Genomic DNA, 24,966 nt, shown 5'->3' on the forward strand with positions numbered 1-24,966 from the left:
ACGCGTCTTGCTTTCCCTGCCTAACAGAGGGAACAAAACACTTTAATTATTGAATATTACGACATCTCGTTGGCCGTGTGACTAGTGTGAAGGCGGGAAGAATCACAACGTAAATCGATGGACACATTTATAGGCCCCGTCATGTTGAACAGTGTCAGGTTGAGTGCGGCCCCCACCGGTGGATCATTTCTCAATGTATGCAACTCAACTTTTCTCAAGTGGAGCTGCAGCCCCGGTGAAAGAGTGTCAGAAATAGCATGCTATTAACCTCTCCGTCTGAATTCATGACAGCGCTGTAATTAGTGCAGTTGTCGGAGAGCGAAACATACTTTGGATGTGGGTCACAGAGCAGTGTTCATTACCCAGAAATAATCGGTGCAAAGACACACACACACACACACACACAAAGCACCGGTAGAAGTACACAGGATTGATCAAAGAGACTGACGGCAGTGAAGCCAATTTAATTTCTAACAGTGGTGTGCTGACATTTATACCAATCAGATAAAACACTTGCACATTCCTTTTTTTTTTAATCAAAACGGAAACAGCAACATGTAAACTCCTCCTGCGGCACCCCTATTCAGCAATATGTTGTGCTCAGGTTCCACCAGAGGGAGCTTTAAGCAAAGCCACTCATGTGCAGCACCTGTACCCGATGAGACCCACTAACAATATTACTGTTATATTCCTCCACTGAGCCAGATGGGACAACAGTGCTCGGTGGATCGCAGCATAGACGGATAACTTTTTTCTATTTCTTTCACAATCTTCAAACAGTGGCCACGACTGAATTAGATTACAGTCGTCTGTGGAGACCCAGGAAATGAGATCCGCTGATCAGACATACGTTCATTGTCCAGTGAAGAGGAGAACGTTATCCAGGCCTCGCAAACTTGGAAGAAAAAAAAAAGAGAGAGACAGAAAGACAGCTCAGCTCCTGAAATTAGATCACCATGTTCCAAACTTTCTCTGCAGCTCCCCTTTTCTTCTTTTTCCCTTAATATAGGTTACACATGAGATTCCTGATTAACTAATCTCGACTGACGGTGTCTGATGTGTGACTTATGATTCCTCTCATCTCATTAAGAGCCTATCAGCATCACTGATAACAAGAGAGCTATCCCCAATCAACACCAGGGGGTGCAATTATATAAGTGACTTCAATTATGGAAAGCCTTGTGTTGCAATCTTCTAGTATTTACTTTGTAGATTACAGAGTGAGACCAAGAGCAAAATAAGATTTGGTATTAATTAGGCTACAAAGCTCGCTCAGAGCGAAAATATTCCTTATCTGCGAGACGACATATTTTATCACTTTTGTGCTTGGGCTAATTAGAGCGTGAGTGTCCGTGTTAATTCACTACTAGAAGATTTGCAACAGCAGTAATGTGTGCTAAATAGGCACAAAATTATATCTAAAGAGAAAATAACCCTCATCATCCGTAACACTGGAAATCAACACCTTTCCTTTTTTGTTTTCAGATAGTCAAAGCCACAACCCAAATGATGCATTAATAAGTGGGTGTTTGTATTTGTTGGAGTGTGTGTGTGTGTTTGTGTTTGTGTGTGAGTAGGCAACGCCAGTGTGATGGGTTTATGACAGTGTCATCACACATGACTAATCATGTGGAACAGTGGGTGTGGAGGCACGGAGCAGACAGAGGAGGAATGTGATCTGGCCTTGAAAATCTGATCTTGCTTAATATGGATGCCGCGTTTTGAGAAGATGCAAATTTAGCGAGCGCTCTGCAGCCAACTCCTCTGACAAACAGATGTCAGAGAACACGCTGGTGATTGTGTCGTCCCCCGTGGCTGGATCATGTGCATTAACTCAGAGCCGTCGTTTCTGCTTGTTCAACCCACTTTTTCGTGAGTTCATACCTTTTGTGCGCATCCTTGGGGCTGAGATAAAGTCACAGCCAGTCTCTCCAACCAGGGCTGACACGGACACTCCGTCTTGGCAGTTCAATAGATTGTCAACATAAGAGGAACTTTTTCAGAGGGGAGAGACGAATGTCAGTCAATAAGCGCCTGACAGGTCAATAGATATCGCTGACCTCGTCGCCACGGACGAGAGCGTGGCGTTGTAGAGAGTGGAGATCAGGACAATGTCGAGGAGGAAGGAGCCTGCCCAAGAGCTGCATCCTCAGCCACTAAAGGACCACATGACGTGACGCACTCAGTTACAACAGCTGCACAGACAGGGACATCTATATCTCTAGCGAAATACCTATTGTTATTTATTCAAGCATCCAATTAATTTGTACTGAGTACTGAATGGTGCATCTTTAGGTGCATCTGCAGAAAGCATTCTTCAGGTGTCTGCAGTTTTTGGCCCCTGAAAGGCACGAAGAAAACTATATTCACACATGAAATATAAAGCAGGCAATACAAATCGCTGCTAGCTGTTCTAACAGTGTTGAGAGTTGAGGCTGCACTCTTCAAGCTGACTGATCAAATGTTAGCATGACTGTGCTGACATGCTGATGTGTAGCAGATAAAGTGTTTACAATGTTCACCAACAAATTTAGCACATTAGAATTACATTTTGCACAATTCGCACTCTACAGACAGCACAGCAGAGACTGAGGGGGATTTGCAGTTGCTTTTCAAGTATTGGCTTTGAAACCAAATCCACATTGTCAGTGGTGACACAGTATATTCTCAGAATAAGTGGAATATTCTACCTGCCAGTGTTGGTGTTACAAGAAAAGTCACAATCATCATGGTTATTCAGATTCATTTTCTGTCTTTTTTAACATTATGTTATTATACATGCTGGTCATACAGATTGTTAGAAAAACCCCATGTTGGAAAACATAATGTATACATTAACAAAGAGGATGTCCTGGCCCTTGTGGTAGTGCATAAAACCTGCATTCTTTTCATGACCAGCAGGGGGTGACTTCACTGGTTGCAAAAAAAGAAGTCTGACTGTATTTAAGCTTATGAGGAAATTACTTTATCTCTTGCTTGTTTTATTGCCTCAGTAAAAAGTTTCCTGATGAGGTTTTGGTCTCAATCACTAGTTTCAAGCCCGCTTTTATTCAAATTAGGGAAAAAAACACAATGGTAGTACCAAAGGGTTCTCAATCAAATCTGATGAGGATATCCTCCACCATGTCGATGAATGGTATGGTAATTTCTACCCCCACCAAAAAAACACATGGTGACAGTCATTAATGCCCAAATGCTAGTCTGCAAACAAATTGTGTCCTGTTGTGTTTACACTTGGTTGAATAATTAATAGTCTGGACCAAAGACAGAGTGAGTGAGCGAGAGTCTTCGAGCTTTGCCCCTAACATTTAGAGCCACGCCACTTGCACAGTTAAACAAGCATATCTCAAGATTTTAGACTGATTTCCTAAATTGTGAAAGTCATGTACTGTAACTGCTGTGAATGGGACTTGCTTCAAAAACACAAGGATGTTTCTCGGCCTGTGACTTTTAATAATATCCATGTTTGCTTATTTTTTTTTTTGCCTTCCGGTTCGGATTTCTCTGACAAGTAGGTTAACAATGTCTTGCTTTTTGGCAGCTGTCAAATTTCCCTTGAGTCAGCTGGCTCAAGTTGACTGAATTTGTTGCTACGCGAATACGTATGTACAGTACCTTACAGAGTAAAGAGCATGAAAAGAGGCCTTGACCCTGTCACTACCTGTTAACATCATTTGCACCAACATCAGTTCCCAGACCCACAGCAAAGGGAAGGTTACCCAGAGTAATCATTACAAATACCTGAGCTGAACATCACATGCCTGTCCCTTTGTCATGTATTTTCAAAAATCGAAAATCAAGATGCCACAAGACCATTTAAGTTGTCATTGAATATTTTATTTGCAAATGAAAGAGTAATAACTCAGAAGTCGTAAAAATATACATTTTTTTTACTTGTGATATTTACATGGATTGTTTTCATCAAACGAACGAACAAAAAGGAATTCTGTACTGTTTTACAAAACCAAAGAGAAGCCACGGCAGAAAACCAGATGAGATTAAAGAAAAAACCAAAGTGTCTTACATTTCCCTTTAGTGACGCCGCGCCGAGCGTGTCTCCCCCTGACGTCGAAACAATGCAGTCGAGAGAAAACAGCCAACCACACAGATCCCGTACAGGCCGGTGATGAGCACAGCACACAAAAAAGTGCAAAGTACATGGGTGATAAGTTCAAAATAAAGAAAGACAAAAATAAAGCTTCATAAAATTTTCTGTGAATATATTTACAATTGTAGATTTTCTTTTTTTTTTTTTTTTTTCCTTTTTCTTTTTTCTGTTTTTAGCCGAATACAGTTATGTTACATCAAAGCAAAGCATTCCCGTTCATCTGCTCAATCTCCTATGACATGCAGGTGCCTTGGCTTTCCTTGTCGAGGTCGACCTCAGCCCCGTCCATCTCCTCCGTCAAAAGCAACAAGACATCACATTCCCCTGTACCGACGCACGAGGCCAAAACCCAAAGTCTGAGCATCGCTTTGCCCTGCTCAGCAGCTTCTAATCAGAAACAGAACCGCTTCATAGAACATAAAACACAGTGGCTACATGAGATTCATACACCTATCATATAACGCAGGATAACCATGGATGATTTCATGTTTACTGCACCTCTGAGTGTTGATAATAAGACAATATATAGTGCTGATGGATACTGCTTTGAAGAATGGTATCGGATGTGCTGCACACACTCTGAGGTGCGTTAAGACTTCCCTCCTCCACCCTCGACTCAGCTGACAAAAGCTCCTTAAAATTCATTTGTTGGAAAGAGCGCAAGTTTTGTCAGGCCACAAAGCTGCACACGCGCGAGCGGAGAGATGCAATGCGAGGGCTCATAAACTGGGGAATCTGCCACCTGAGACTTGCAGTTGCTGGAAAGCAAATCAAAAAGCTTGGAGGAATTTAACAGCTGGAAGACTTGCATCCCATCCTCCACCTCCGCTGCTACTTTCATCTGTGGTGGAGGGAATCTCAATGGCAGGAGCCTACAGCCCTGGCTCACTATCAATCCTGTTATGCCTCTCCTGATTCCCAGGACAACTCACACACATTGTCCCCTGACAAAAAGTCTTCGAAGCGTATGCCATCCAGATTGTGAAAATGCATAGCAGTGTCTGTCTTTCTGAGTGCATGTGTGTGTTTGCCTACATGCACGTGTGAGTTCTGTTACAGTAGCTGTTGTCGTGTATCCGTGTGTGTGTGTGTGTGTGTGTGTGTGTGTAGATGTCCCCCGGGTGCTGCAGTGTAGAGTGTCCCTTTCTGTGCTGCATTTAGTATCCTGGTTCCATCAGTCAGTCGTAATACCTCCAGACATTCGATCCATCAAATTGATTCTGAAGGAGCAGAAATAACAAGGATGGCTGTTCGGGGCTTTTTTTGTTTTTTTGTTTGTGCAAACCGTGTGTGTTTGCATGCGCATGAGTGCATGCACAACTGTGCACGTGCACGACGCACACGCCTGTGTTTCCCGTGTGGACCTGAATGTGCCACGTGCACCTGTTTGTGTGTGTGTGTGTGTGTATATACAAATTTCACCTGTTTTGTCCCGTGTGTGTGTGTGTGTGTGTGTGTGTGCATGTGTGCGCCTTGAGATGCCATCAGTACACCCAGGGCCAAGTGCATTCTATGTTAAAAGACAGCAAGAGCAGGGAGGGAGCGTACAAGTGGCCTCCAGAGCTGACAATAGTTATGAATTATGGACGTGCTTTAGTCTCGAGACACCACCCCCACGAGCAAAAACATGACTGCTGTCCGTGGAGCCATGTGCAATAGGCATATAAGTCAGTGAAAAACTCAAATAAACACTGCCAGTCTGCAGTCATATCAATTTGGATAGAGGTTACTCTGCCTGACTGGATCCTTCTTGCTCACTGAATGGCTAACATGAGAATGTGTGGGTGTGGCCCAAGGGCTTATACTGAATTAACATGCACACACCCACACATACACTCACGCACACACACGCGCACACATTCACAAACATGCACGCATGCACGCAACGCAACGCACAGACACACACGCACGCAGTAGCTTCCCTGCTCGAATATGAACTGCTGTCTCTAGTTGAATATAAAAGGCATTTTTCTTAGTATCTTCCCTTACAGCGGAGTCACGCGTGAGACCCGAGCATGTGAAGTCAAACCACGTGCGCCTTTTTTTTTTTTTTCGGACAGATGTCGGTTTTGGAAACTTTTGAGTTGCCGAACGTGACAGGTTTTTACTTCAGCAACACAAGATGCCCTACATTAATACAAGCTATAATATGAAATTGTTCCACACAGTGATAATTTGCTCTTTCGGGGCGCTTAAATAGTTCAGCATATCCTAAGAGTAAAGGCTCTGGAGTCATTATGTGCTGACTGCGAATACTCGGAGCATATTTTATGGAAATCTGACAGCTACTCTCCAAGATGACCTGTCAATGCCCAAATTTAAGGGAAAGGTCACTGTGTCACTAAAATTGGAAGAAACTGTATTCAGAGGATCAGTAAAATCCATACATCTCGCGAGAATCTGGCCAGTAGATGTGAAGATACCTTCTGTTACATATGATAATATTAGTTTCACATGAATACTGAGTCCAAAGATAAGGTGAACTTTACCTTTCCATGCCTCATGTGATTGAAAATCAAATAAACACAGGGTTTGAATTCACTCCCGGGTCGCGCTTGACTCTTTTGTAAGGGGCATGTCTCCCCTCACGTACCCTTATTAATTAAATTAAATGACATCATGTGAGTATATCTATCTGTATGTACAATATAAAACAAGACTGATTACAGAATGTACAGTACATTGTCCCATGGCATGGGATTGCTTTCTCACCATGGATAATTCACTCTGCTTGGTGCTCCCTAGGCTGCGTCTGTTATTACTAGGGCAAGTTTGTGGAGTTGTGTATCACAGCATTTGCTACTGTTGACCCTCGAAGCTGGATGTGAACAGAGACTTAACCACTGGTGTGCTGAAGATAAGGACAAAGAAAGAAACCATCAAGGGGGAAGAGGGATTGCAAAGGCACACTAGATAGGCTACTTGCCCTTTTTTTTTATGTTCAGATACTTTCAATCAAACTGCACTGGATGCGACAAGTGGGGATTGGCTTGCACAGCTCCACCAGTAACCAAGCAGGAGCCGGTGATTCACAGAGACAGCAATCGAGTGCCACTCCATTGTCATGGATCCGGGGAGAGTACTGACAGTGATAGCATACACACCCTATACAATTGAAGTCCACAGAATCAAAACTCCCTTCATTCAGACATTGTAATTGTGAAATTGAACGTCAGCGTCAATTCTTTGTGCCTTAGCTCGAATATATCGATTCAGCAGGGCGGCGGGAGCTGAGAAAAATTAATGGGATCCACCATCTTTGTACATCACACATTCATGGTGACAGATTTTGGTTTCAGTTCAGAAATGTATCAGGTAAACAGAAGAGTAAAAAAGAAAAAAAAGCAACAGCAACAACAACAACAATAAAAATAATAATAATAACCCATCCTAGGGATTGGTGGCACTTCTTAATATGGATGAATGGACAAATAGCTGTCTGTCACCCTTTACAACCTGCTCAGAGAGAAGAGACACAGAGAGAACAGAAACAAAAGAAGAGAAAAACAAGTCCAGCTGGTCTAATAGATGCTTATCCCCTATATTTAAAGTATTGACTCGCTACAGGCCTAATACACACTACTTAATTATTCAGGGAAGATATTCAGTACCAGAAAAGGATGTCCATAGATGGAGACAGGATGTGGGAGGGAAGGGAAGGGGGAGGGAGAGCGACAACTCCATTGATTCGACTCCACTGTCAATGCTACATCCTCGTACCTGAAGTTTCCCCCTGCTGATTGGTAAAGCAGATGAGCTGTTCGCGAGCCAGCTGAGTCAGTTTCGGGAACTGCTGTGCACTGAGGCGGCTGATGCACACGCCACGCACCCTGCCCGTCCACATGGATGGGCACAATCGGGCCGGCCCATGGGAGGCAAAGGGGTTTGTGGTTTTTTCAGAGCAGGTTGCCGGGAGCAGCGAATCGGAGGTGCAGGGCGACATGAATCAGAGATTCATCCCACACACAAACACCTCCCCCGTCCGCCTCCTGCTCCTGGATGAAAAAAAAAATTAAAAAAAATCAGTAGCTGTCTGACACTCGTGCGTTTACTTCCGCCGGGTTTCTGCCCCGCTTGTATCCATCTTGTATTTGTCGACAACCAAAGCGCAGCAGCAGCAGCGTGGCTCCATTGGTACCTGGCTCGGATATTCTTTATTATCCAGCTTTTTGCTCCTTCCCTTTTTTTTTTCCCTCCTCTGTTTTTCTCCACTGCATGCCTAACTGTTTGATTTGATAAATAAATAAAAGCTCTACTAGGGGGGCTCCTTCCACCTCGCTGCACACGGTGCTTCCCTGCGCCTTCCGAAGCCAAAAGAAGGAACTCGGAAAATAAGTTCTGCCTTCAGCCGTGAGACACAGACGATGTTGCATCTCATTTTTTCTTTTGTTTTGTTGTTTTATGTAATTCAGAAGGGGGCAAGCATGTCTTATTTTCCCTTTTTAAGTATGCATTCATTAAAAGTACTTTTGGACTTAGAGTATTGATTCTTTTAATTACATCCTTTTAACTAGTTGCATTTCTTTGTTTATGGAAGAAGAGTCTTAGTCTTTGGGAGGGGGCTAGGGGGCTGGGGCTGGGGGGGGGGAGTCTCACATGGCTGCAAGAAAGGGGTCGGCTTTCAGTCCTACACAGTCTGAAAGGCCTTGGTCTGGGCGGGCACCATGAGGGTCGGGGGTGTGGGCCCAGACATGTTCCTGGAGTTGTATTTGGGAGTTGCAGGGGGCTCGGGGGTCTTGGGGGGCACCACTGTAGTGTAGGCTGGTGGGGACTGGGGGAAGCCTGGAGGCTGTCCGTTTTCCTTGAGAGCTGCTACAGCGGGTGGGCGGGGGCGGTGACCACGCTGGGCGCTGTTGTGCACCATGGACTGAGTGGAGGAGGCACCGGAACGTGAGCTGCCAGAACGGGACGAGGACAGGGAGTTGGGCTTCACCAGCTTGGCCTTGGGAGCCTCCGCGTCCTCCCTGTGGTTAGAAACACACACAGAGCAGATAATGATGACAGGTCCATTTATTTTATAAAAAACTGTATATCTAAAAATAGAGGACCCCCCATACACATATACACATGCACACGTGTGCACACACAAATCCACACTTATTCTGAGACGCTATTCACAGGGGAGTAGTGTTATGAGGAGACCTCATGTAATTCATAAGATTCCCCCCAGCCCCTGAGTTCGTGAATCACATTTGCATGGAATAATGAAATCTGCTGAAATCACTTGTTCCCCAGATACAATTGTTGAAGGAAAAAAAAGAGTTTTTGCTGAGAACACAATGAAAACTTTCAGCACCGAAGGAGGATAACAAAAATTTACAAAACAGCCCAAAAGAAAAGAAATTGCACAGCAAAAACAACTCGACTGTAGCATTAATCACCCAAACTAAAACAATTTATGCTGTGATTGTAGATGGTATTGAAATTGTGGTGGATCTTTGCAGTTATTATAAATCACGTCACAGGACACCAGGTCACCAGGTCACCAGGGTGTGCAAGTTGTGAAATCACTAGGTAATATCAGCCCCTCGATATCAGGCTGATGATTCTCTGCAGAAAGTCTGAAACAGAAAACCTCTCATGGCCGGCTACCTTCTCATACACACCACAGAAGCCTCTATAATTCTTGGAATAAAAATAAAAATTTGAAAGAGCAGTGATGTTGCTTCTAAATCCATTCCCAAGAGACGTGCGTCACTAAAGCTGCCGTGGCCTGCTCGAGCACATTAGTGGAGCGGCTCAGACTCTTAACATGGCATAAAAACAGAAAACACTTCATCGCATCTACATTATTTACTTGAAGCTGCCCCTCAACCACGCTACATTATTCATCCTTACATTGGTAGATATGCACCTACACCGACTCCAGTCTGTCACAAAAAAACGCTGTCGCTTCTCTACAAGTGTCATTAACGGTCCGCGGGGTCCTCCGATGCACGCAGGCTTCAGAGCGAGTGAATAAACAGTGTGGTCCCTCAGCTCTGATGCCACGCAGACACACACACACACACACACACACACACACACACACAGGTGAAAAAAGGAGGCTTTTAAAAGATAATCGATAAACACTTGACCTTGTAGTTGTTTTTATTTTTAGACACACAGGCATAGGCAGGCTCAGAGGCAGAGAGCAAACACATCCAAGCACACAGGGGGCCGCTGGCTGTGTCACCTAGCATTTGACTTGACCGCTGTACCTGTGGTTTAGAGTGGTTTCACTTGAACTGGTGTTTATTACTGTAACACACACACACTGGCATGAACACACTGGTTAATGCACCGCTGTGTGTTAAAATAGTGCTGGAGCTCCAAATGAGCCCATGTTCAGCTGAACGGCAGCTGCTGTAAATCAGGTGTACCATGAAATCAGCTTACTTGTGTTTCGTCTTGTGTTTTTTTTTTCTTTTATCTATTATCTATTTTCCGCCATTCTATCAATCATTTACAAGCTGTTATTTGCTGTATAGTATTGTTGAGCAATTGCTAAGCAGAGTCAGGAAGCACTGTTGCATTGAACCACAGATGTTTACAGTTACAGTAAATGTAGGCATGGCACATTTAAGTCTTATATCATTTATTGATAACGTAAATCTTTTTATTTTTACAAATTCATGTATAATTTTTAAACTGGGTTCATATGCTATAAAACACTTAAAGGACCAACAGAGTTGCTTTTGTACCTGCAGCTACTGTGCTACTAGACAAGGGTAGCATAAGATTATACACTTTACCCAGTGTCATAAAAGTAAAGATATCATGTTAAAATATTACTATGGTGACAGTGAAAGTGATGCAAATGGTACTTGAGGAAAGGCCTTAAAGTATCTGATAATGAATGTATTTAACTATCAAAAGTAATTTATTAGCAATAAATGTGCTTAACTGTAAAAGGTACAAGTAAATTATTAATATATCTAAATATATTCATATACTTATATACTATGCGTCAACTGATTTCCTGCACGGCTGATTATCGGATCTGATAGCAAAGTAAAAAATTTAAACTCTGTCTCTGATGCAGCATGAAATCTACAAAGTAACTATAAACTAAATCTATCAATTCAATTTAGTGAGTAAAAATAACAATATTTGCTTTCCCAAATGTAGTGGAGTGGAGGTATAAAGTATCAGAAATTGTAAATATTCAGTCCAGTCCAAGTAAATGTACTTAGTTAGATTACATCACTGACTTTACCTATGCATGACACTTTAAGGTTTTGAGTGTGTGCATGTGTGTGTGGAAGCACTTTTTTATGACCTTATGAGTTCTTATACTTTCAGAATATTTATGATGCAATGATATTACTTGCCGCAATGTATTTTCTTTTGGTATTCTTTGAATCTGTGCCGCTGTGATGTCTGGTTTTTAGCCCACAGATGGTAAATCTCCCATCTGGACAACAAATTCACCCTTGGGTACTGTAAAGACACCGCGAACCTCGAAACCTTCGCATATAAAAGCAAGAGAACGTAGACATAAAACTCTGTTTTGTTTATATGAATGTTTTTTTATTTTTTTTTAATTTTTTTTTATTATGACTCATCTGCCAACTTTGCATACAAGTATGTGTGTATATCATCTCCTACGAAGATCACACTTCTGGGATGTATGGATGCTGCAGCACCCACATCTCCAGGTGCGCTGCCCACGGCCCCAGGTGGCCCGACCTATATTTATATTGTTGCAAGATATCCTTTTCCTTTCGCATTGTACCCCACATGTCTCTGTCTCTGTTACCGGAGATACAATGTATTAGCGTTAGATAGCCTAATGCATCAGATTATAATACATGGCTTATGTAAATTTCCCTTCTGAGTCAAAAATAATCAGAAACATGATAAGGCGGATATCACATTGTTCAGATGCATGTAATTATACAATAACACATTAGGTTCGTACTGAGAGCTGCGCCCGTGTTTATCTGCAGAACAAGTGTAGTGGCAGGTGTATTCTACAAGACTGCAACAGGTTTGAACTCATTAAAAGTGCAGCTATGCTAACAAAGCAACAGCCCCACGGAGATACAGAAATGAAAGAACGCGCGCGCCTATCTGCCCTCATTACCCCACATGTCCACACAACCGTAGCATTTAGTGAAAACAAAGAGGAGAAGAAAGAGTAGATGAGCAAACCTGATTTCATTTGGAGTCTCCTCCTCCTCGTACTTCTTCTTCTCTTTCTTCCGGAAGACGAGCCAGATGATTAATATGACAATGAGGACACCCAGGGATATTCCCACCACGGCACCTGCCACCATACCTACATCCCTCACATCTGTGAAAGAAAAAAAGGAGAGAGTAATGAGTGATGAGAGCTGGACTCACTTACTGTCAGGTGTTATTCACAGTTTTCATTTTTTAATCTCAAATTCCACAAATACTCAAGATCCACGCTCGTTCACTGGACATACTTCTGCACCGCCTACAGGCATGCCACGGAGCCTCAAATTCAATTTCACACCAAACTGCTGAGCTGCTATATGCGTGATTCTTGGCACACATGACCCCTACTGCTATGGGCCTCTCAGGAAATGTATTAGCCTGACAGTGAAACATAAAGGATGGGGCAGAGGTGGCGACCGGTAGCCACCAAGTTTAAGTTTAGTGCAGTCCCTGTAGTGTCTAGCACCGGAGGGGGGGTGGAGAGTAGGGAGGCGGGTGGGAAGGCAGGGAGGGGGATAAATGTATTTCCAGCTGCAGTGTGAAACAATAACCATCAATCAGAGTGGCAGTTTGGTGTGAGGTGAGCGCTGCGAGGTCGCCTCTCCCTCGCCACCCAAAAACTCACGCTGCATTGTGACCTCAATGGTGCAGTTCTCCTCTCCCACGTCATTGCTCGCCGTGCACCTGTAGACCCCTGTGCTGTCCATGGTGAGATTCCTCAGGGTCACGATCTCTGGGTTCTTGAGATCTGGGGGAAATGAAACAGCGGTTAGCCATTTGTGCGCAAGTGCCTGCTGTATATTGTTTTGTCCTCAAGCCAATTACGTCTGCAGGACAGGAGACACAACTGAAATGTATATTATGGAGAGAGAGAGAGAGACAGAGAGATAGAGGGAGGAGCAGGATGGCGGGCGAGACATTGATGGAGTGTTTATTTAAGATCACGCTGAGGAGGACTTGAGGAGAGTAGCAGGAGCGTGTCTCAGAGAGCGATGGAGCCCCGCAGCCCCATGGGATATTTAGTCATCCCAACCAATGACAAACATGTGATATTACCTTTCACCAGACCCATAAATAATGGCTGCTGACGCTGTGTGTTATCGTCCAATGAAAACTAATTAGACCGAACAGGTGTTGTTTGGTGGAGGTCATTAATTTGAAGGTTTTTGTCTGCGCAAGTGTCATCGCGGATGCCAGTCGAGCACTGGAGGGAAAACTGAAACAGAGAGGTTGGCACCCGGGGGTGTTTGTTAGAGAATACACAGTCGGGAGAATTGCCCTACCATAAGCTTCTCTGCTATAAACTGTCTCTGTCGTTATTTTGAGGCAGATTCGCCTGGTTATGATCCAAGAGGAATGCCAGGATCCACACCATGTGAATGAAGTGTGCCTCGGGCTGACTACCAAGCAAATGTTTTATTTGGTACCGAGTGTAGCGGGAGCTGCCAGTCCAGTCCTGTGTATTACATTTGATTCTCTCCACTTTACACACAATCCAAGACAACACTCTGTTCACACTGACTTCATGCATGCAGGTATAATTCACCTGAGCCAGGCTGACATTTCAATGTCACAGACATCTTCGTCAGATCACAAAATCAGCCCGGGTCCCCGTGTTTATATAACTCCTCCCAACAGAGTACAACTAGAAATCACAGGACTGTGTTCTGTTTGATTTCCTGGGGAAAAAAAATGTAGCATGCATAATGTGGTCTTTAGCAGTAGATGGTAGCACTGGTACTGGACTGAAGATAAGAAAGCATGCAGAATTAGTGGCCTAATTGGGACAATCTGAGCCTGTTTAAGTGGCCTTCAGTAAAGCACTGCAACTGTTAATTCATCCACACTTGGAGAGCATCGTTGCTGTGGTCACTGTCTACAAATGTATGAATGCATGAAGCTGAGAGGAGGTGAAGGAGAGTCAGTGTGCTCAGCACTTCCTCGGATAAATGCAGCCTATAAAAATCACTAATATGAAAATGAATCTTCGTAGCATTCCTCTGCAGAGGGCTCGAATGATGAGTCAGCATGTCAGCGTAGTGCCAATTATCTTCCTTACCTATCAGTGCCAGGTTTGGCAGTTTGCCCAGGCTCTTGCCTTTGTCCAGCACTCGCTCCCACTTGTAGTTGATGGGCTCAGAACCATCGCTGGACTTGCAGCTGAGCTTGACGTCGCTGCCCTCCAGGAGTTTGCCGTCCATCCAGCACCTCGGCTTGGAGGGTTTGACTGCAGGGGCACATGGGAGACATCAGAGAGATATTAATAGAAAGGACAGACAGACAAGGAGACCACTGTTCTTCAGCACAAGGGTGCAAATATACTTTAGTTAGATAATGCTTTCTACCTGTTGTGTTGTAATGATATAAAACAGCAAATTACTAGAAAGACTGAACGGTAAACGTTGAATAGGTCTAATGTCTGTATCAGAAATGTGTACTGTTTTAAGCATGAAGTAAAACAGATGCAAATACACTGTAAACAAAAATAACACCGTACATTACATGACGTTTTGATTTTATTTGGTAGTTTTTCCATTGACAGTGAATATGGTACTCAAACTGTGGCCTGTATAATGAAATGTGGACCCATTTAATAATTTTTGTACTATTATTGCTATTGTAAAATAAAAGGTTAAAAGCTCAAACAAATATTCTATAAGTTCATAAAATTCATCTTCCATTCATAGTTGATCGATTGGATAGTGGTGATATTATTCTCAAAGTGTCTAGAGTGAGCTGAATTATATTCTGCAATAGATTTCCTCTTTAAATAGAAAATGCACTAAAGCGTGAGTTATTCCATAACGTAAAACCAAGCGGAACAGCCCAAAAAGCACCGCATATCACCGCAGAACACAACACTGCATAAAATGGAGAGCAAAGGCGTAACAAAAAGTGAGGTTATAATAACACAAATGGCTTGTTAGGCTGCATAAAGTTGAAATGTTAGGCACACGTTGTAAACTTTATTTGAAGCTCTCCATCTATATCCACAGCCGGCGTCATTTACATCTTTTTTAATAAGGTGAATGTAGCACAGGGCTGATGAAACACACACACACAGGGAGAAAAAAAACAAACTGTCCCATAGGGAGTGGATCAATGTGACCCCAAAGCTGGCGGCTGTGATCGCTCGTGGTAATATGTTCTCCACAGGTCAGAGGTTTGGTCATAGTCCAGTAGCTGCAGGCACAGTACAGTATAGCAGTTGCCTGCTGAGCCCTGTACAGCTGCTCTGTTTAGATGCACGCCGAGAGGCACTGCAGAGCTACACGGGCAGGGAAAACAGCACACTACTTTCTCCCTCTCATATTTTTAGATCAGTGGTGAACTAAATTTAAACATCTACTTTGTATCTTTTTAATTTTTTTTTTTACACTGTCATATTAGCCACCTTTGTGAATTTGGCTTTGCTGCTTGTCAGCAAAGTTGCAGTGGAAGGAACTCTGCAGAGCTAAAATGTGGTGAGTAAGTGATAGCCGCCCCATAAAGCAGAATAGCTTAAGTGTGCCTCTCCCTTTGTTCATCTAGCTCTTCTCTTCTCCGTCCGTCTGGGTCAGCTAGGCCTCGCTACAGCGGGAGCATTTGGCACGCGTCGTCTCAGACACACACACACACACACGTACAAACACACCTGTATTTGCCCATATGCACACACACAAAAACCAAAACCCAACAAAGTGCACGGCCAAACACACATAGTCGAAAATCCGCACAAGCAAATCCACTGCGACGAGAACAGTGCGGGCATCCAGGCATTACCGCGCAAGCTCGCACATAAACACATACACAACCACTGGAGGACCGCATAAACCCTGGCGCGCTCACAAACGCATACACTCGAACGCTGCTGTCTCATGCCAAGCCAGCTACCAAGCCCGGCTGCCAAGCTATTATCTTAGCGTGGGGAGCGAGAGCACAAAAATGCAAATGTTCGTCTCTCTCAAAATCGAAAGTGTCACCGCAAAGCTGAGGGCAATTTGTAAAAATCGAGGCACTAACTCACTGAAATGTCTTTATGGAAGAGAGAGGAGAGTGAGAGCGAGAGGATTAACAGACTGTTCCATTAGAAAACCAATAACCGCGGGTTGAACTAATCTCCCATGATGTTTTAATAAATCGCCTGCTTTTCTGACATTGAGAACGATCTCGCTCCTCCCGCCGGACTTTGTGGCTTGCTTTTGTGTCGCAGCCGCTCCCCCTTTTCGCCGTCTGTCCTTCAGAGTTGTTTTTCGCTGTTTGAGATATGCAGACGGAGACACATATTACCACTCAGCTAGTTGCTAAGCCATTTATAACCATCCGCATTTTGGGGTGAATGAGGAAAAACAAAAAGAAAAGGAAACGGGGGGGGGGGATAAAACGTCCAATTACGACTTTGCTGTGGCTTCTGAGGCCAAAACAGGCTTTTCTATAGTTGCAAGACATAAGACGTGACTTGCACAAATAATTTTCCTAAGTAGCTTACCAGGAGTTAGATTGATGACAGCAGCCTTTTTTCAATGTCATTTTCAGCTTCTAAATTTCATTACAGAATGTCCCTCAATGTCTGTTTTCTTACTGATCTCACAGAGGACACAGATGCACTAGCCTGCGCTACACGCGACGTGAAGCATTGAACCTGAAGGCCGACCATGTAACTCCGCTGCTAACACAATCAATCAGTTTCTGTGCTCTTCCAGACCCAGTCCTATGTTTCTGGTCTCACCTCATCAACAAAACCAATCCGAACGAACCCAAACAGCATGAGCGAAATCAAATCACACCGTCTGAATCAAATTGAATCATTAGATCAGTCAGCATGACGGAGGAAATGTGCCAGGCTAATGATCCAGTGATTAGGTCTATGTGTGTGAGAGACTGCGTGCGTATGTATGTACAAATAGGTCTGGGTCTTTTCATAACTTGATGGCAGACATGCAACCTGTGTGTGTGTGTGTGTGTGTGTGTGTGTGTGTGTGTGTGTTTGTGCGCAGTGCAATGTGTCTGACAACACTCACCCAGCACAATGAGGTTGACCTGGCTCCAGTGGTACTTTCCCCCAGTCTTGACCTTACAGTAGTACTCTCCAGAGTCGGTCAGCAGCAGGTCACTGATCAGCAGGGAGGCGTCTCCGCCCAGGTACTCTCCTGCAAAGGACAGGCGGCTGGCCTCGCTGCCCGTCGCCTCATTGGTGTACACCTGGCCCCCGAAGAAGGTAATGATCTAGATATATTGAAGAGAGGAAGAGAGAGATCAGAGGTTTTTAACATCTGTAACATCTGCAGTGTTTTTGAGACCAAATCCTAAATACCAAACTCTCTTGTGTGATGCCTCCTTCCATAGCGCAGAGGGTGAGAAATCACAGTTGTCCAGCTATCCCTTAAAGGGACCTCTTACCTGTGGTGCTACTCAGTCATCCAAATTGCTTTTCCTGTGAGTTGTTGCATTTCGGAGACATCGGCCACAGAGAGTTTGCCTTCTCTTGAATATAATGGAAGTAGATGGAACTCAGCTCGTGGTGCTCTAGGCCTAAAGTAAATGCGTTTGGAAAGCTCAAACACAGGAGAGAACAGTTTCTGGTGCTCACAACAAGGTCTGCTGATTATTTGAAGTAACCTGGTCATGACTTATAGAAAAAGAAAATGCTGTAGGGCTTTTCAAATGTATTTTTGGGGGCCATTGCCAGCTAGTTTGATTGTATTCTAGAGAAGGCAGACCTTTGTACGGCTGGTACCTCCCAAATTCTGCAACTGATGACAAAAAAAAATGCATGGATAAAAAGCACTACAGATAAGAGTCGGAATATGTATTTTTGGGTTGCACTGTTTCCTTAACTTTCCTTCATCCTGGCAATGAAAACAAACATTTTAGTTGCTGGTGATGTCCGCATTTATATAATAAATGTGACCAATCCCCAAAATAGGGCTTTTATATCACTCAACAGCACATTTGATTAACTTCATTTCCATTTCCCAGCAGTAATACCCTTGATATACTCCACTGGTAGCCTGCCGTTAACATTTCAAATGACATAACTCTTAAGATGGCGAACGTACAGCCCAAACATGTCCACACAGTCCCTCTCTGGGCCCACAGGCTTGAGGAAAACAGAATACCAGCACTCGCGGGTGACATTGTTAACAATCGCTTTTTAATTAACACTTGGGAAATAATATTTTACAAATGAATGCATTTGCTGGAATGTCAGTATCGCGCCAGTGTTCATTCAGCTGATTATCTGAGGGCGCTGTTATCTCCGTCTGCTCTTTCTACAAGAGAAGCCGTCAAATTGACCAAATAAAAATCTATTGTTGTGCTTGAGCTAAAAGATTAAAGTATCCACAATGGAACTGATGCGAAGACGAGACAGCTAAACAAATGTCTTACACCTGACACTGTCCAAATTAAGTGAAACAAGAAATGTGCTCTGTTTTCGATTTCTTTCTCCCTTTTTATTTAGCAGAGAATCTAAAACATTACTTAGACTGACACTCTCACCAATTTCAGTGGCACGTGGGTAAGGTAAGCGACGGGTTTTGAAAGCAGCTCATTATGGACAGTTTAAAAACAAATCAGCAAATCAAAATCAATACAGCAGAGGAGAGAAATTCTGTTTCAAAATTGTTTTTCCACATGCTGTCTTTCCTTTTTAAAACATGAGCTTACATTACCCACAATGCAACTTTAACCAAGACATGCAAGTAGTGCTCCCTAAGACATGTAAACACAATTTGATGTGAAAACGTGGTGGAGGTACCCTTTAACAGATTTCAATGAACATTTAAGCAAACCTTCCTGTAAATGACTTTAGTTTAACAAGCCAGAAAAGATCTTCTTTGGTTTCGTGGTGTGATACCCAACTTTTTGTAGCACGGCCTGTTAAGAATCAACAGCCATAACTCTTGTGTGCATTATGCTGCTGTCAGCATTTAGTGCTTACTCTATCAAAAAATTAGCATGTGTATATATTAGCATGTTATTTGGCTGACTGGATTGCGTCGTGACACATGGATGATGATTAATGAATGAATAATACATACATTTTATTCATTTTACATTTTACATAGTGAATTTCATGGCCTGGATCAAGGGTAACAAACTTTACACATGGAAGCGATGTCACAGAGTGGCTAAGTTGCATTGTGGGTACTGTAGGCACCGGGTTTTGGGGGGGAAGAATACATTGCCTCTGATGATTTGTTTTAAAAATGTCTGCAGTGGTACTGGAGTGTAATGCAAGATAAGTGTAATGCTCTTCAAACTGCCTACATTATCCACAATGCAAATAAGTCACTGAGAGCAATCACTGGGGGATATTTATACAATTATTTATTCATACTACTACCGAAGACCTGTGAACACATTTAAATGCGTAAGGATGGTGAGGTTACCTTAGTAGCAAGACATTAGTCACAGAAAAGTAAAAAAAAAAACAACAAAAAAAACCCACACCTGGCAATATTAATAAAATGACCAAATGTGGTCTGAGGTACATTAACACCATGAATTGATGGGAGAACAGCAGGACCATTAATGGCAGTGAGGATGTGCACATGTATGCATAATGTTTTAATGTATACATGAATATGCATAAAGTTCATATGTGTGCAAGAATGTAGGTGTATATGCAGATTTTAATTCAGATACAGATTTGTATGGGTACAGTAAGCCTTTTTGTCTACATATTTTTTTTCTTTATAATTTGCTTATCAGAGAATTTGTGAATTTGTCTTTATCAGATAATATATAAAGTGTGGCACCAGAAAGAAAAACAAATGTAAATGTGAAGTGTATCTTTATCAAAAGTAAATATAAAAGTAACTGCGTTACAGTTTGCCACTGACACAATCCATTCTTCATTCTCCTTTTTATATTTAGCACACGGATCACTGATGTTTGCAAAGACTGTTCTTCAAAGTAAGAATCTGGTGACTTGGAATTTTCACTGTAGACATCCACCGTCTGCAAACCTGCACCGGAAAGCTTTCATTCTCACTTCCCTGCCCGTTCGTGTCTTTGCTTATTTCTGTCCTCTCCCTGTTTCTCTTTGCCTCTTTCTCTTCCTCTCTCTTCCTCCATCCACATACACAAACACAAACAAACACAGCTGTCACAGTGGCCTATTACTCAGGGCAAGTGAGAGCCCGCAGATGGGGACTGCTAAATGCCGGTGCCACAGCGCATCAGTGCCTAAGAAACAGGGGCACCTGCTGTGATCACAGGTGACGACTGGCCATTTACACGTGCACACACGTGCACAGACCTACACACACAAGTGCTAGCGTCCACGCAAACATGTAAGGTTCAGACGCACTACGAATGCAAACAGACATACATTACTGTGCCACAGCTACGGGCGGAGAGCGACGCGGCCGTGGCACCTACACAAAGTGGAGCATATTTTAAAACGCATCTGCCTCTGGACACTCTTCTGCTGCTGCCGTGAACTCTGGGCATTTATTACTCACATATATAGTGCACTGGGTGTGCATGTGCATGCAGGCCTCTGGTTATGTCTGGTTGTACTCTGAACCGGTGAGCGTGAGCAATTTAAGAAGAATTCATTAAAATAGCCAGAGGCCGTTTTCACAGTTTGTGTACTCTAAATACTGCACACACATATGGAGTGTACCTGCCTTCTCTAGCTGTATGAATAAAAAAAAAGTCACAGGTTGAAATATTCAGTTGGGTTCGTTTTCTTGCTACATAAAAAATGTTTGTTTTGGTTTTGTTGACTTGCCACATTACCTTCAAAAAAATGAATTATCAACGAGTGTAACAGCACCTGAACTCTGCCAAGACAGAAGTATTAGATTATCATTATTGTTATTATTATAAGATAAAAGTAAAAAGAATATATATATATATATATATATATATATATATATATATATATATATATATATATATATATATATATATATGACAACTATTCACCTATCTTCTGATCAAGAAGGTACTTTTAAGGATTACTGGATGTCGAGGCAGTGCAAGTTTAATCCATGTCGCCCAGAATCCCAAATCACAACTTGCTTCGAGGGGCTTTGCGATCTGTACAGCACACAACACCCTCCGTCCTCAGGCTTAGTTTTCAAACCGTCCTCCATAATATGTAACATTAATGAATCATGTCTGAGTAGTAACATACAGAAGAAGATGAAATGGAGAAAATTACAGCCATCATCATATTTGCCATTGTGAAGACACTCTCCACTATCTCGCTCTATTATTAATGAACATTAGTCAGCTCAGTCGCTCACAATTGTCCTGATAACAAATGCCACTAAAGTAGTTCAAAATTGTGCGCTGGGAGGCCGGCAATTTAGCATTTCTTACATTGAGAATCAACAGCATACAGTGAGCCCGATTATCGCACTGCTGCTGGTATATTTTCTAATAAAGAACGATAATTTGTGGGAAATTCTACGGCTTTAAGCAGCTTATTTTTATTGTTTTGCTTTTTTTTTTTTGGGATAATGACGCCCCTTCCAGGTCTGCGCCACAGCTGTCGCTATGGTAACACGCATGGCTTTCTGTAACTCACAGTGTCAGGTGAACGCAGTGAGTAGCAGGACGGGCCAGGCTTTTACGTTTTCATCTAAAGAAGTGTATCTAAACTTTGGCGAGATCCACAGAGTTCAACTCCCGTGCCCTCCCATGTGTCCTTAACACATGTAGTCTGTACATAAGCTAACAGAGGCTAAATGTTGACAAGATGCTCTTTCCCTCTCAACACGGCCTTCCAGCAGAACAAAAGCATGATTTATTCATTCGGCTACAGGCGCAGTCTCTCTCCTAATCAAATTTTCAGACGTTTGATTTTAATTAATGGCGTCTTCAATGTTATCTTGCCGTTAAATATTCATCGCAATGTGGCAGCCCCCCTCCGAACCATCAAAGCGTAAGACACTTGTTTTCCCCCTTTCTTTCATTCCTGGTCCCTCTGTTTCCGCTGCACACGCTCCCTTTCTCTTCTATCAGTGCGACGCTTCCCCCCTCGCTAACCAACACGTCAGTGAATGAGCAAACGACTTCCAAAGAGAGGGGAAATCTCTTTCTTCCGACAGAAGGCTGGTGGAATTTTACGCTCCGTCTGTTATCAGATACTGTGTTCAATTTGGGCGAAGAAAGCCGATGGTTCAAAACCAGTGAAACGATACCGAAACGTCTTCAGAGGATGTGAAACTCAAACCCGAGTTCAGGCCTTTTAAAGCCTTTTTTTTTTTTTTTTTTTTTTTTAGCCAGGTTTGCTCAGGATGGAATAGTTGTGTTGCTTTTCAAGGCTGGGAGATATCACAAAGTCTAGAGTTATCTGCCATCGATTGATTTAATGTTTGGTATTGTTTCTAGCTATCATGTGGCTGCAGAACAAAAAAAAAAAACTAAATACAGCTCCTAACATCAAGCTGGAAATGTGAAACTGCTTAAATATCTGTCACGCTGGGTGCAGCTACCAGCTAGTAACTTACGTGGCAGTTCACCCTCATATCCGAATGTGTTATAAATGCCTTAACTTCATGTCTCCAGTGTTTCTGTCTGGCTTAGTTTCTCACTTCAGAATTAGCTCAGAAGAGTGTAGCAGAACATATACCAACGTAAATCATGCATTTGGATAGGCCTCACTTTGCTTACGAAATAGCACGACATAAAACTGTTTGCCATTTTTTCCTTTAATTTACGGGTAAACAATTTAAAGAGACAGAAAATACAAAACAGATGCTCAGTGCGCTCGGCTGTAACTCAATCATGAAGCGAAACGTTGCGAAAACAAGTGTCACAACTTGCAAAGAAAGCAAGAACAATTGAGAGTGACAGATGGGCAGCGTAGACTGTCTCCGTCCCACGAGCTAACGCTTCGCAAACATCACCCGTCCAAGAGCTGAAACGAGCGTGTGTGTAGTCGCACATCAGTAGAGTGCTGGCCAGGCAGTGTCCAGTAAAAAATCTCAAGAGAACCGGAAACTCTGCTGAAGTAGTTCTAAGGAGAAACAGTGCCGTAAAGCTGCTGCTTCTGTTAGCTTACACTAGCTTAAGATAGCAGTTTCTAGCTAGCTGAAAATGTTTCTGTTCTTCTGGTGACTGTTAGACTACTAAGGAGACAATTAGATGGAAAGGGATAAAAACCTTACCTCAGAAATAAATTAGCATGGCTTGGGCTAAATGGAGGGGCTAAAGATGTGCTAAAGATGGAAGATAACTGAAAAGGGAGAGACGAGAAAAGAAGGAGTTCACTGGCAAACGGTCAAGAAACCTGTAACCTGTGCGTAAGTTGTTCTTTGGACTTATGTTGTGCCACTAGCATATCAATGGCTGCACGTTTTACTCCTGAAGAAGATGGAAACCAGGCTGCTGCTGTTGGTAATGACCCGTTAAATATGCATTTTTAGTTTGCAGTACAATAAGCCTGTTTTATCACAGTCACTAACAATTTCCGAGAGACTCTTTGAAACCAACGTGACACAACTCACCACTCTCTGTTTGGAGTTTGGTTTCTGCAGTAGCCACTCGATGTCGAGAGAGCCGGACGACGGGAACTGGTGGTGGCATGGCAAGGTGGCATTGTCCCCGACGACCTTCTTCATCTCCGTCTGGGCACCCGCCGTCAGCAGGCTGAACAGGACTGGAGAAAGGGAGGAGAGAGGCAGAGAGATGTTAGACGGGGACGGGGGGCTCGATTCAAACTTGAGACAAGAGGCAGATGCTGCGGATAGGAAGGAAGCAAAACCGCGCCGATAGAGGAAATTGAGACGGCAAGGCGCAGCGAGAGATATGACCCAGAATCCCAATCACTATCTGACAGATGTTGAGATACATCTCACCCGGACACTGTGGAGAGACGGAATGGGGTTTCTTTTGATGCAGGAAATAGATTTTGTCATGAGAGGTCAGAGAGAGGTATTACGATGATCTTTGTCGATAACCCCTCTTGACAAGGGCAAAAACACAATCTTATTCACAGAAACAGCTGCGGGGAGCTGCTGGCCTGGGAGGGAAAGGTACACAGCATTCGATACTGTCTGAACACGGACCCATCTGCTGAGGAGAAAACTGAAGAGATACAGTACGGCTGTTGAGTCACTGGAATTACCCACATTTTCCAAATGATCCTGACAAAATGGAAAACAGATTTCAGCTCTATCCACAACTATTGCGAATGTGACGTGCAATCACAATTACACACACACCCAAGAATCCACAGTCTACCGTCACAGAGAAGAGCTTGGGTTGCAGTGAGAAAGCATGTGTGTGTGCACAAGCGAGTGACTTTGGGCACCGGCCAGACTGTCAGGGCCTGTGTCTCAGCGGGGGAGCAGCAAGGCTAATTTATTGGAGGATGCTGGACTGCCCGGCGGGCTTCAGTGGAATTAGCCAGAGGCGTCACGGGGGTTTTTTGCTGGAAGCTCAGGCTGTGGATGGTGTCGGTGTGTGTTTGTGTGTGGGAGGGGTGGCGGTGCTCTGCTGAGATATCCGACCCCCTCCACCTGGCAGAAAGGCTGTACAATACTGCAGAGCACCACTAAGCTTACACGCTCAAATGTGGCAGATATTTTTGGCTCTCCAACATTTAACTTAACTACCCGCCTTTAATTTAATCGCTGAACGAGCCAATAGCTCCCAGGGATTCTGGGCGCTTAAAATAAAGTTATCCAGCCAGCAGATGCTCATTTGGAATCACGCAGGAACGTGTAGGTTGTGTAAATATTGTTAGA

At 43.3% G+C, this 24,966-nt stretch overlaps 1 protein-coding gene across 5 annotated transcripts in view; it reads right to left on the minus strand.

Moving 5' to 3' along the window:
* Positions 1 to 3,826: 3,826 nt before the first annotated feature.
* clmpb (CXADR like membrane protein b) overlaps positions 3,827 to 24,966 on the minus strand; it is a 75,185-nt gene continuing 54,045 nt past the window's right edge. For 4 of the 5 annotated variants that reach the window (XM_037084532.1, XM_037084551.1, XM_037084542.1 and 1 more), the window contains exons 2-7: positions 23,725 to 23,876; positions 17,275 to 17,479; positions 14,334 to 14,501; positions 12,900 to 13,022; positions 12,245 to 12,386; positions 3,827 to 9,072 (exon numbers count right to left, since the gene is read on the minus strand). In XM_037084532.1, coding sequence (XP_036940427.1) covers positions 8,736 to 9,072; positions 12,245 to 12,386; positions 12,900 to 13,022; positions 14,334 to 14,501; positions 17,275 to 17,479; positions 23,725 to 23,876 — 1,127 coding nt within the window. In that variant the 3' untranslated portion in view covers positions 3,827 to 8,735. Of the gene's footprint in view, positions 9,073 to 12,244; positions 12,387 to 12,899; positions 13,023 to 14,333; positions 14,502 to 17,274; positions 17,480 to 23,724; positions 23,877 to 24,075; positions 24,164 to 24,966 lie in introns of those variants that run through there. The other variant, XM_037084559.1, reaches the window with a different exon arrangement.

This window comes from Acanthopagrus latus, chromosome 2 (genome assembly GCF_904848185.1).
Source record: "Acanthopagrus latus isolate v.2019 chromosome 2, fAcaLat1.1, whole genome shotgun sequence".
In the NCBI taxonomy this organism is placed as follows: Eukaryota; Metazoa; Chordata; class Actinopteri; order Spariformes; family Sparidae; genus Acanthopagrus; species Acanthopagrus latus.